This window comes from Hemibagrus wyckioides, linkage group LG12, assembly GCF_019097595.1.
Source record: "Hemibagrus wyckioides isolate EC202008001 linkage group LG12, SWU_Hwy_1.0, whole genome shotgun sequence".
Lineage (NCBI taxonomy): Eukaryota > Metazoa > Chordata > Actinopteri > Siluriformes > Bagridae > Hemibagrus > Hemibagrus wyckioides.
In genome coordinates, this window is record NC_080721.1 from 1,755,815 (window position 1) to 1,769,229 (window position 13,415).

The 13,415-nt window shown below is 41.5% G+C and overlaps 1 protein-coding gene across 1 annotated transcript; it reads right to left on the reverse strand.

Moving 5' to 3' along the window:
* Positions 1-1,448: 1,448 nt before the first annotated feature.
* lipea (lipase, hormone-sensitive a) lies at positions 1,449-12,953 on the reverse strand. The gene is made up of 11 exons (XM_058405276.1): positions 12,373-12,953; positions 10,428-10,677; positions 9,899-10,183; positions 9,592-9,682; positions 7,359-7,504; positions 5,654-5,839; positions 5,363-5,515; positions 5,028-5,172; positions 4,724-4,951; positions 4,250-4,605; positions 1,449-3,611 (listed from the first exon to the last, which is right to left on the reverse strand). The coding sequence occupies exons 2-11, from the start codon at positions 10,665-10,667 to the stop codon at positions 3,405-3,407; spliced, it is 2,037 nt and encodes a 678-aa protein (XP_058261259.1). The 5' UTR covers positions 10,668-10,677; positions 12,373-12,953; the 3' UTR covers positions 1,449-3,404.
* Positions 12,954-13,415: the final 462 nt, after the last annotated feature.

A 13,415-nucleotide genomic window follows, 5' to 3' on the forward strand; every position in this document is an offset into this window, starting at 1 on the left:
CTCTTTACCGAGAGAGAGCGTGGGAGAGAAACTACACCGCCATCTACAGGCTGGGAGACATTTATTTTCCCTCCCCGGATTTATTTCAAAAGTTTTCGAAAGATGAAACTAGACATGTCCGAAAACATAAGTTTTAGGACACAGACAGTTTGGGATTGACCCCTTCCTGTTCCAACATGACTGCACACCAGTGACCAAAGCAAGGTTTGATGGAGGAGTGAGTTTGGTGTGGAGGAACTTGACTGACCTGCACAGAGTCCTGACCTCAACCCCATAGAACACCTTTGGGATGAATTAGAGTGGAGACTGTGAGCCAGAACTTCTCGTCCAACATCAGTGCCTGACCTCACAAATGCGCTTCTAGAGGAATGGTCAAAAATTCCCATAAACACACTCCTAAACCTTGTGGAAAGCCTTCCCAGAAGAGTTGAAGCTGTTATAGCTGCAAAGGGCGGGACAACTCCATATTACATTCATGTGCATGGAAAGACAGACATCCCAGTTTTGGCCTGGATCACAGTCTCCGCTCTAATTCATCCCAAAGGTGTTCTATCGGGTTGACCAAACTCACTCATCCATGTCTTTATGGACCTTATTTTGGTCACTGGTGCACAGTCATGTTGGAACAGGAAGGGGTCATCCCCAAACTGTTCCCACAAAGTTGGGAGCATGAAATTGTCCAGTATGTCTTGGTATGAAGCTGAAGCATTAAGAGTTCCTTTCACTGGAACTAAGGGGCCGAGTCCAACCCCTGAAAAACAACACCTGAACTCAATGATTTGGAGGGGTGTCCCAAAACTTTTGGAAATATAGTGTATTTATTATTATAATAATTTATACATTAATATTTATTAAAAGTTGTTCAAAGCTCCTGGTTACATGGCTCAACTTTGTAGAAAGGGCATTATTTATAATCCCACTCTCAGTGTCTATAATGATTTATAATCCCACTCTCAGTGTCTATAATGATTTATAATCCCACTCTCAGTGTCTATAATGATTTATAATCCCACTCTCTGTGTCTATAATGATTTATAATCTCACTCTCTAGTGTTTATAATGATTTATAATCCCACTCTGTGTCTATAATGATATATAATCCCACTCTCTGTGTCTATAATGATTTATAATCCCACTCTCTAGTGTTTATAATGATTTATAATCCCACTCTCTAGTGTTTATAATGATTTATAATCCCACTCTCTGTGTCTATAATGATTTATAATCCCACTCTCCAGTGTCACCCCAATAAGGATGAGGTTCTTGAATTCAGAAACTATTTTTCGGTCCTTTTGAGACAGATGAGACGAGCGGTTGAAGACTAAAAATATATGTACCTGCTTTTGATTATCACCTTGATAAATTTGGGGTCTTTATACAAAACAAAGAGGTTGAATTAGCTTGGCAAAAAACCAAGAAAAAACTCCAAACACAGTGTTTATAGCATGTCCAAAAAAACTATTTATTAGACGCAAGACATCACAGAAGTTGTGAGGAACATTTTCTGAAAACACTTAAAAAAGTAAAGTTGTCATTAATTCTTAAAAATCCGATGAAATATAAATAAATACAAAGAAGAAGAAGTTTATTACTGACAGCTGGTTAGAAAGAATTGACTGTTCTGATTCTATAAAGTGGAATTAAAATACACTGCATTCGTTATGAAGGCCATACCAAAGCGGCTGTGCCCTAACCTCGTCAGTTATTGCGGAGTTTATTGCAAATGTAAAACAATTAAATGGAAGCTTTTTAATAATGTCAGATATATAAACATTTGTGAAAATGTATGTGGAACAAACCATCAAGCAAAAGCACCTTCTGAGTTTGCTTTCAATACATTTAGAATGCAGAAAAGTAAAAAGAAAAATCCACAGAGAGATTATTTATCAGGAAAAAATGTTAATATCAGATTTACACACTGCAATTATTCATCAGTGTCGTTAAAATCAGGACACCGGGTTCAGATATCATCACACAGGTTACATTAACCTCTGAACAGGAAACATTAGCAAAATGCTATTTAACAAAAACTGGACCTCAGTTATAATTTATCTTTTAGTAAATTTGTGCGTAAATATTTGCATAAACCAAACTAAAGGTTAAGAATACCTGATTTCTTCTTTCTTGTGCGTGTTTGACACCGCTCATTTGCATTTGCCACGCCCACAAAACTTGGAGCAAGAAATCAAGGTGAATAATCACAAAGAAGCACTAAGCTGAAGTGTCTGTTCACGCCCTCCGTTTATGCGGCACCGTTTCTTTACTCCTAATTTAATTACTAGTTTAATTTGACTTCATTTATGGGTGTGTTGTCTCGCTTTCTTTAAATTTTCATATCTCTTACAACACTGAGCCAGTCCTCTGCAGGACTTGCATGTTTACTGTATAGTTTATATACACACACATCATTTTATTTCTTGTATTTGCACTAATATCAATTAGTAGTAATAGTAATTAGTAGTAGTAATAGTAATTGTCCTGAAACATGTGTCATAAGCTGCTGGGAGGACTGGACCATATATAGCCACACAATGTATGTAGTACAATATGACAATAAACCTTGACCCTAGTGTACTAGCATAAAGGGATGTGTTTTTGATCGAGACGCCAAAGCAAGTCACTCTGGATGAGAGCGTGAGCTAAAAGCTGTAAAAAAGTGCAATAATCCAAGCAAGTGATCTGATCTGAATTCGATAAATACGAAGTCAGATTAGTTACATGTATTAGTTTACCCACCCTTAGGAGCACAAGTAAGCTATGAAGGTTTTTCCGGATTAAAGGGCTTTTTATAAAGACCACATTTCTTGTGTAAACGTTCGCATGTAAGATTTACGAATCAATCTGTTCATATCGATCATATTCATCTGATACTTGAGAACCCAAGTAAAATTTTTTACAGTTCCAAACCGTGTGTGAATACTGCAGCTCACACGGCCACAGGAGAGACGTGACCTCTTACTATTATTTTTTCAGGATGTGAATGACCGCCAATGGCAGAAAATTCTCGCTCATTATAAATCATCAGGATCGGTTTAAATGCATGCTGTTGTTAATGACATTTCAAGCTTGAAAATAAGCTAATTATATACACTACACTGGTGCAGCAGAAGAGTGTCCAGTAAAGTGTCTGTGAAATGCTTGAAATGACCGAAGGCACGTGTCGTGAATTTGTAGAACACTTAGTAATAAATAGCCATAGAACATATGTTCTGACGTCCGCACAGTAAACACAGTCTCTCTACTGAAGTACTTTCACAGTGCTGAGGTTCCAAACCTCGGTACTTCAAGTTACAACATTAAATTGTGCCGCTCTGAGGTACGTTTCCGTTTACCCCCTCAATTACTTACGTTTTTTTCCTCATCAACCTTCTAATAGGACTATATGACGTGTGAGAATGAGAGATTTATTGTGGTGTGTTTTGCTCGAAGACCTCCCTGATTCGTGCTACGCAAATGTCCGATGCATCCTTAGTCTCTTTGCAGAGTTGTGATAGGCTGAGGAAGCCATGTGGGATGTCCTCCACTACGGTTAAGGTCACCGGTTGGTCGATGCGCTTCAGCTTTTTGGCAAACATCACAGAATCGTCCAGCAGAGCATCCAACTCTGAAGCCTATAAAAAATAATGATCAATGATCAACCGTCTCTACTTATTTCTTGCTGTGGTTATGCTTCTGACTGTTGGATTCATTAACAGTGTATATACACTGCATATAGAGTAGAAACCTTTAAAAACGTTCATTTTAGCACTTCCTGTTTCATCATCCCAAAGTCAGTGGGTTTTTTAATTAAACACCTGCAATGAGGTCTGTGTTTAACAGAAGCTCAAGATATTCTCCTGTTTTATTTTATCCTACAAGGCTGTCAGGACATTAAACAGGAAAACTCATCTACTACAGCCTCGTTGTGTGTATACTCACGCTCGTTCAGATTCATCTACAAAAACAGCACAGTGAATAAATAAATCTTATAATCTTAAAGCTTATCTGTAACCTACTATTTCTGCTGAGTGTATTAATGCTTCCAAATTAATAAAACATGTGTTCATTTGTGAAGATTATCTTTTACCCAGCTTCCGAATACACAGCTTGCATTTTATGGGCCTGATATATCAGAAAGAGTAAGACTGAAACATTACATCATGTTTATCCTTTCTTCATGTTGCAGAATCAGCTCTTTGTAGTAGTTCAGACTTTTGGACTCTGCCTGATACTGTCAGTGCATTTCCACTACCTTTATTCTGGTCCTTACCACTAGATGTACTGGAGGCAGTCCTCTGAGAAGGCTGTCAGGTGCAAGTAGAGGAGATACAAATGGGTTCTTCATAATAGGAGTGCAGGGAGTATGAATCTCTGCCAGACACCCAGAGCGCAGTGGTTCAAAGCCTTCTGGGAATTCCCTGGAGCCTTGCAGAACGTCCACAGACCGAGACACATTCTGATGACCACCGGACGATCTAGTGGGAGACGAAGGCGTGCGGTCAAGCAGCGACTGCAGCCAGCTTGAAGCTCCTTGTGTGATGTTCTCAAGAAGAAGCGCAGTGTCCCTTCCCAGAGCGCTCAGACTGTCCAGCTGCTGTCTGGGCTGCACCGCCACACCGTCCACACCTGATAGAAAACGTGTATGTGTACGTGAGAGAAAAGGACTGCGAACATTTCATTAAGGTTAATATCAGGTAGCGGCTCTAACTACAGGATACAGATAAGTAGTTGGTGATGGTCGTACCAGTGTATGCATTGACACACTTATAAAGCACACTGAGAGGTAGCACAGGGTCGATGAGCGTGAGAAACCGTGACGGAGAGGCGTCAGTCGTCAGGAGTGTCGCAGGGTAGGCAGCCATGATGCCATCAGGGATTCGTACTCCGTGAGACATGGCCTTCATTGAGACAGTGATGCACAGATTCCCACCAGCACTGTCTCCTGCTAGACACACACACTCTGCGGTCGAGCCTGAGACAAAATACTGGGGGTCAGGTTTATGAATCTCTTTACATTCATATTTTTGTGTTTGTGTGCATTTGTCTACCCAGTAATTGACAGTTCTTCAGCGCCCAGCAGTAAGCATAAAAGCATTCCTCTAGAGCCCGAGGAAATGGGGCTTCAGGAGCCAGTGAGTAATCCACAGAGAGAATGGGGACGTTCAGATCCTTCGACCAGCTTTTTAGGTAACTCTACAAAGCAGAGAAATACAGAAATGAAATAAGCAATACGCAGAGGAGGCAGATGTTTAGCATTAGAATATATCGGCTACTGAAGGTGGACACAATCCTATAACTCAGTTTACATCCAGAGATGTTCCTTAGAAGAGAGTAATGCACTCAAATAAAATAACTCTCCAAACTACAGACGGATTTAGCATACTTCATGGGATTTAGAAGTCTGGGCTACAAATCCGCCTCCATGAAAGTGGATGAGGAGCCACGGAGAGAGAGGGCCACTCTGAGGCCTCAAGCTTGCAGGAAGTGAAAGCTGAGATCCCTCAGACCGAGAGAACGACAACAACTCAGGACTATCCTGCAGAGAGAGAGAGAGAGAGAGAGAGAGAGAGAGAGAGAGAGAGAGATGTAGTGCATGAGTGGCTTTCGGGTCACCAGGTGAATCGAGGTGATCTCATATTAATATGCACGAAAAAGAGAGAGTGTGATGACGCACCTGTCCCTGGCGGAGCATGTGAGAGATGAGGCGTACGTGAACGGGTCCCGGACCCCAGTGGGCAATAGGAGGCGACACGGTGACGGAGAGACTCGGGTCTGCGGCTAAAGGTAAACTCAGCGGCTCACCTGGAAGCGTTAGGGTGTAATTCACCTGCACACTGTGTGCCCTGATGCTCGCTAAACTCTGAAAGGACAGTAAGATTAAAAAGCATAGAGAAAAGAATAAGCTAATTATTATTGGCATTTTGGCATCAGCACTTCTTATATATCGAAATAATAACCAGAAATTCCTCAAGTACAATTATTTATATTCAGTGGAATTATCAAAGCATACTTAAAAAAAAATCCTAAAAAGCATCCTCAAAAGGATCTTGGTATATGCAACATGAGTAGATTTCCTAAAAAATTAGATTTCAAAAATCTGTAACGTAAAGAGAAGTGTGAATTTACTTTGGATTTCTTTAACCAGCATAATGACTCAGTAAAGAAGGTAGGCATTATAATACAATATGAGGCCAAAAGTATGTAGACACCTGACCATTCAGTGTGAATCTTCCTAAAAATGTTTCCACAGATATCTGATGTCTCAGACTGACTTTATTGCATATGTCTCTGTATGCTGTAGCTTTACATTTTCCCTTCACTGGAACTAAGAGACTGGAACCCTGTTCCAGCATGATGATGATCCTGTACACAAAGCACAGAGCTCCATGAAGACATGGTATAGAGGTTAAGGTTGGAGTGGAAGAACTGGAGTGTCCTGCACAGAGCAGACCTGACTCTGACCTCAACCCCACTGAACACCTTTGGGATGAACTGGAACACTGACTGATCCCCAGACCTCCTCACTCTCAGCTGAATGATCACTAATCCCCACAGACACACCCACGACATCTAGTGGAAAGACCTCACAGAAGAGAAGAGTGGAGAGGATTAAAACAGTAAAGAGGGACTAAATCTGGAAAGAGATGTTCAGCAAGCACAAGTGAGTGTGATGGTCAGGTGTCCACAAACTTAAAGCCAGGCCACATTAAAGAATCAAGTACTCCAGTCATGTGAGTACTCAAATACACCAATCAGCCATAACATTATGACCACTGAGAGGTGCCGTGAATAAGTCTGAGTATCTCCTCATCATGGCCCCTGTTAGTGGGTGGGATATATTAGGCAGCAAGTGAACATTTTGTCCTCAAAGTTGATGTTAGAAGCAGGAAAAATGGACAAGTGTAAGGATTTGAGCGAGTTTGATGAAGGGCCAAATGGTGATGGCTAGACCACTGGATCAGAGCATCTCCAAAACTGCAGCTCTTGTGGGGTGTTCCCGGTCTGCAGTGGTCAGTATCTATCAAAAGTGGTCCAAGGAAGGAACAGTGGTGAACCGGAGACAGGGTCATGGGTGGTCAAGGCTCATTGATACACGTGGGGAGTGAAGGCTGGTCCATGTGATCCGATCCAACAGACGAGCTACTGTTGATCAAACTGCTGAAGAAGTTAATGCTGGTTCTGGTGTTTTGGCGGCAAAAGGTGGACCAACACAATATTGGTCAAAATGTTATGCCTGATCGGTGTATAGTATACAATATTACTAACATTATATATAAATGTATGACATTTTCACCCAGATAACGATTGAGAAACACTGGTGTGATTGTTTGTTGTTTTCCCAAAACACAATAAAAGAAGCCACAAAAGATCCAACTAACTGATATCAGCTCCGTCTCAGTGATGTTCCAAAAGTTTTTCCAGAAATGCATATCCAGGTTCTGAGTGATGCGTTCGAACTCCGCCCCCCTCAGCTCGGGATCCACCACGTACTTCCCGGAAGTAATGAAAGAGAGCGCCGCTCTGCCTGTAAATAAACATTTCAATTTCAGTGAATCATAGGAAATGACTGGAACAGTTCCTAAACAAGATCCTCAGCATAAATCTTTCAAAAGTAAAAGAAGCACAAACAGAGAACTTGCAAAGTAACTCAGATCATTTCAGCTTTTTGCACAATTTGTGTATTATAGATTCAGTTTGAGATTCATTCCGTTTTTGATCATTAATCTTGGTTAGTCAGCTGTGGCTTTCTACCCCATTGGCCATTTTTGGAGATCATCTCTAAATATCTTGTAGAACCTAACCAGAGTCCAAGATTAACCTCTTTGGAATAAACCCCTAATGCTACATCTGGCAAAATCCATGCGCATCAATTGGTAAAACCATCCGTATGATGAAGCATGGTGGTGGCAGTATCATGCTATTGCAGAATTAAAATGATCCAATGCATGCAGCCAAGACAGTGCTGGAGAGGCTTCAGGACAATGTGGCAAAAACCAAAGCCCAGACTTAAACCTCACACAACATCTGTGGAGAAACCTGAACACAGACTCTGTAAGGTGTAGAGAGATATCCAAGATATTTACAATTATGTCATTTAGTGGACGTCCATATCCAGAGTGATGCATTTATCCAGATACAACTGAGGGTTAAGGGCCTTGCTCAGGGGCCCAGCAGTGGCAGTGTTATGGACCTGGAATCTGAACTTACAGCCTTCCTTCCGATCAGTAGTCCAATACCTTAAGCACTAAGCTACCACATACCCAAACAAAGCTGTAACTGCTGTCAAAGGTACTACTAATACTGAACAAAGAGTCTGTCTAAATGAGGCTTCAGTTTTTAATTAAACAAATTTGTAAAAATTTCTAAAAATAGTTTTGGTATTGAATTATGGATTTTTGTGTATAGATTAATGACCAAAAATCATATATAATTGATTTTAAACTGTATAACAGTAAAGTGCACAAAATCTCAAGGGGTCTAAATACTTTCTCAACCCACTGTAAATGTAAGAAGTGTACACACACACACACATCGTAAGCAATACACACAATGGATAAGCCAATGGATATAGGGCATGCCTTAGTCCAGCTGAGATTATGTATTGATTGTAGAGGTGTAACGATATAACGATGCAACATGAGAAGATGTAGGGCGATGCAAGATACATTCACATCGTGTGTATCCTTTTAATTACGCATCTAAAGCATTCACACTTTCTGAACACCAGAGGTCACAATCTGCACAACCCATAAAGAGAGAGACAGAGACAGAGACAGAGACAGAGAGAGAGAGACAGACAGAGAGAGACAGAGAGAGAGACAGACCGAGACAGAGAGAGACAGAGAGAGAGACGGAGACAGAGAGAGAGACAGACCGAGACAGACAGAGACAGAGAGAGACAGAGAGAGAGAGACGGAGACAGAGAGAGAGAGAGAGAGACAGAGAGAGAGAGAGACAGAGAGAGAGAGAGACAGAGAGAGAGAGAGAGAGAGAGAGAGAGAGAGAGAGAGAGAGAGACGGAGACAGAGAGAGACAGAGAGACGGACAGACTGAGAGAGAGAGAGAGAGACAGACCGAGAGAGACAGAGACCGAGAGAGACAGAGACCGAGAGAGACAGAGACCGAGAGACGGAGACAGAGAGAGAGAGACAGAGAGAGAGAGACGGACAGACAGAGAGAGAGAGACAGACCCAGAGAGAGACAGAGAGAGAGAGAGACAGACCGAGACAGAGAGAGACAGAGACAGAGAGAGAGAGAGAGACAGAGAGAGAGAGAGAGACAGAGAGAGAGAGAGACAGAGAGAGACAGACACAGACCGAGACAGACAGAGACAGAGAGAGAGACAGAGACACTGGACTTGTTAGCTCTGGATCACACCGAGACACACACTATAGGTTAAACATTATAACTGCATCACAGAAGTTGCACCCTTTCATTTTTTCTAATTGAAATTTTCTAATTCAGAACAGGTTTGGAATCAAATTAAATCAATCTGTAAAGCCAGTATCATGAATCGAGTGGAACTGTGACCCGGAGTGAATCGTTACACCCCTAACAGACTGACCGAACAAATCCGTGGCAAGTTCATGAACTAGTTAGTGTTCTATTCACCTAATCTAGTCTGCTGTTTGTTGTAGTTCTCTCCGAATGACACCATACTGATGACCACTGTCTGTAGGAAAGGCCTGAGAGAAGGAGAGAACTAGCAGAAGGAGAGACAAACATGGGATTCATTTCATCACACAGCATGTTTTAACACTATTAATGTTACAAAAACTATTAAAATACTCTCTTTACACAAACCAGAGCTTATTACACACTGAATTACAATGATTTAGGTTCCAACATCAGTATCTTTACATGAAGGATTAAAGAACATGCACGAATACACACACACACACACACACAAGCTACTTACCTGAAAGCCGAGGCATCGGCCGTAAAAACAGGCCTTGTGCATAGATGTGTACTCGTTGATGAACCTCTTGCTCAGACCTTCGTCTTCCAGCGAGTGGAGCTGCCCGTGTTCGTTGTTGTTGAGTAAACGCTGTGCCAGGTAAAGCAGTGCACGCAGCTGACAGAGCGCCATACAGTACGCCTTCATCTCCCCAGCGTTGTGCTCCGCACGAAAAAACATCCCCCCACAGCTGGAGGTGATGTAGCGGCCTTTCTGGATGATGTGCAGAACGCAGGACAGAACCACCTGTAGATAACAGAGACGAGAGGTCTGATACTAACATGTTGTGTTTTAATTCCAGCCTTTTGTATACCATGCCAGACGTGATTGTTTTAAATCGGATAGACAGACAGACATTCAACCAGACAGGTCAGATTTCTCATACGGTGTTGTAGTTACCTCCATAAATATTGGCACCTTTTGTGACTAATTCATGTGCTGATTTTGATGAAAGACGTTTCTAAGATAGACAGATAGTTTGTCAGCATACCTTGACCAAAGTGCGGTAGCCATTTGCAGGGGTCTCTGTGTTAAAATCGAAATGGTGGTAAACAGCGGCAAAGCCACTGACCAGAGCGTTGACAGCTTGCCCGTGTTCATGAATGCGTCTCATTGTTTCCAGCAGTTGACTGGTGGCATCATTCTGTAGCAGACCTGAATGCATAGAGATGGCAGAGATGGATTCCTCACACACGGTCTCCAGGGTGCTGAATATATGCCGATGATCCATGCTTAGATGACTGAGAGGAGAGAGAGAGAGAGAGAGAGAGAGAGAGATAAAGCTTTTCTAACCTGAAAAGGAATAAGTGTAAACAATTGTGTTCAAACTTTATAATCATCCCTATGTAAGTGATTTCTGATATTAATTGACACGTCTGACACAAAAGGATGGATTTTCTCGACCCTTCATGACGCCGATGACCGACTCAATACTAAACGCTCACATTTCATATCATTTTGTTATACCTATCTCAGCAACATTCGCTCTCTTTAACACTTTCTCTGGAGCTTCAGTGTGCTGAAGTTCTGCTGAAAGGCCGCACTGCTGATTTCTCCGCCTGGGTGTAATCAATATTACTGTGAGTCAACAGCAGGGACAGCTAATAAAAAAGTGCTGTCCAGGGCAATTTAACAAGCGGATTTCTGAGATTTGTTGTTGAAAGTGTGTATCTGTGAAGTCTACTGACAACACTGGAACTCTTAGTGTGAAAGTCTATTTCGATTCATATTTAGACTCACTGATGTGGCCTTATGTTTGACTTCTCCGACAGTCCCACATTATACATTATACATCACTGGTGGTTGCTTTACGGCTGTATTTCTGTTATTCTTGTGAGAGGTTAACATTGGTCTGCTGCAATAAAGGTACATGACGACATTTAATAATTATTTAATAAGGCTAAAACTTAAGGCATAACAAGTCAGGTTTCACTGCTGTTGTCTTTTTTTTTTTTGGCTCACTCATTATTTTCAATAAAGTTTAATATCATATTAATAAGAAATCCAGTGGAGAAGCAGTGGAGACACTAAACACTGGACTCTGGATGTTTTGAAAATGGCATGAGGTTAGATATACGATGAGTTACGACAGAGAGCTGTATGGATTAAAGCACTAAAGCGCTGCTGCATCACTCTACTCTCATCAGGACGCAGAATTTGGGGATATTGTGGGTAATGTAGAAAGCTGCTAACAATTTATTTCACTAGAAAATAATCCATGGACGCCACTGAAGATTACATGTTCCTTATAAAGACTGACACACGTGAGTGTGGATGTTTCTTAGCTCTCTTAGTATTTTAGATCTATTACTTGTTAAAATAACACCTCAGGCGTTGCTACACAGCTCTTTATGTTCACAATCATTCAAATTATTATGCTCAAATTGCCGAAGAGGTTAATGATAGAAAGGTATCAGGATACACAGTGCATCGCAGTTTGTTGCGTAAGGGCTGAATAACCACACACCCCCCCCCCCTATTCAGGGCGGTCATAATGTTATGCCTGGTTGGTGCATATGGTGAACTTAACTCTGGTAGTGCAGTATTAAACCTTTATTAATTTACTTTTACACAGTGCAAAAATGCAGACTGTTTATGATTCAGAAAGAAATAAAAAATTAATAAATCAGTTTTTCAGCCTTAATTTTTTAGAATCTAATGTGAATCGTATCGAGACCGGAGTGTATCGTTACACTCCTTGTAAATATTTCATATTTCCTCACACACACACACACACACACACACACACACACACACACACTCTCTCTCTCTCACACACACACACAAAGTTACATACCTTATGCTCTAGTGTATGGAACTGAGACAGAACGGTTTCACTTTTGTTTGTTTTGTATGTAACTATAGAGAGTCTCCCGGTCCACAGACCCGGTGTGTATACCGGCACACGGTTAGTAGAACTGCTTTAACATACTTACAGAGTGTTCAAGTCGGGGAAGGTGACTGTGATCGAGTGACCAGGTGAAGACCTTCTCGGGTAAGCCGAGTCCTGACGTGTAGATTTCACATCATCTCCCTCCACCACCTCCACCACTGCCGCTTCTACCGGTGCTGCCGCTCGAGAGCTTCCGCGAAACTTCCACTTTACAAACACAAAAATGTCCAAGAGAACAAAAAGAAACTGTACAGAAGGAAGGAAGGAAGTCAAAAAGCTTTCCTCCACAACTCTGTTACACCGGCTGGGAAAGAATACCGCTCACGCCCTAGGTAGTGTACTACATTTCCAACAGGGAGACATTTGAACCTTGAGTGTCATTCGCGTACCTGCTGTCTCACACACACAGAAGTTCGGCGGAAACGTGTAAGCTGTTGACATTAAAAAACCGAAAAGGACCTTTGACTGCTGTGAAGGAATGAACCGATCAATTATCGCGATATACCGAGACTCTCCTCCAGCGACCTGCACGCATTTCAGTTTCTTTAGAGGAGAGCAACCCGGCTGTGTTGGAGAAGTTGAGCGCGCGGCACCCTGGGAGATCGAGTCATGTGAGAAGACTGTGTTAGAGATAGGGCTGAAGTTTCTCAGAAGCTTTTTAAAGACACCGAAACATCATCAAGTGTTAGGTGGATCTTAGGAGAACTTCATCTACCTGTTATAGCTTAACCAACTTATAAATGACGTCATCTTCTGGGAGTCCAAACCTCTTTCCAAAGGGAATCAGATTAGACCTGAACATCTTAAATGACATGGGATAGAAATTACAGCACTATATATATATAAATATGTGTGTGTGTGTGTGTCCTTATTTCAGGGATCAAAAGTAATCGGACGCCCTAATATCATAAATTAAACCGGAAGTCTAGTATACCTAAGGAAAACTTTAGTTAGTGCTTTGGAAATCATCCTAACAGTTATCCATGTGCTTTCTGTCCATCACTAAAGAGCATTTAGTAAATGAGTCGCAGGTGTATTTATTAAAAATAATACATAAATAAAATAAAGGCTCTAAAATAAAGGCTT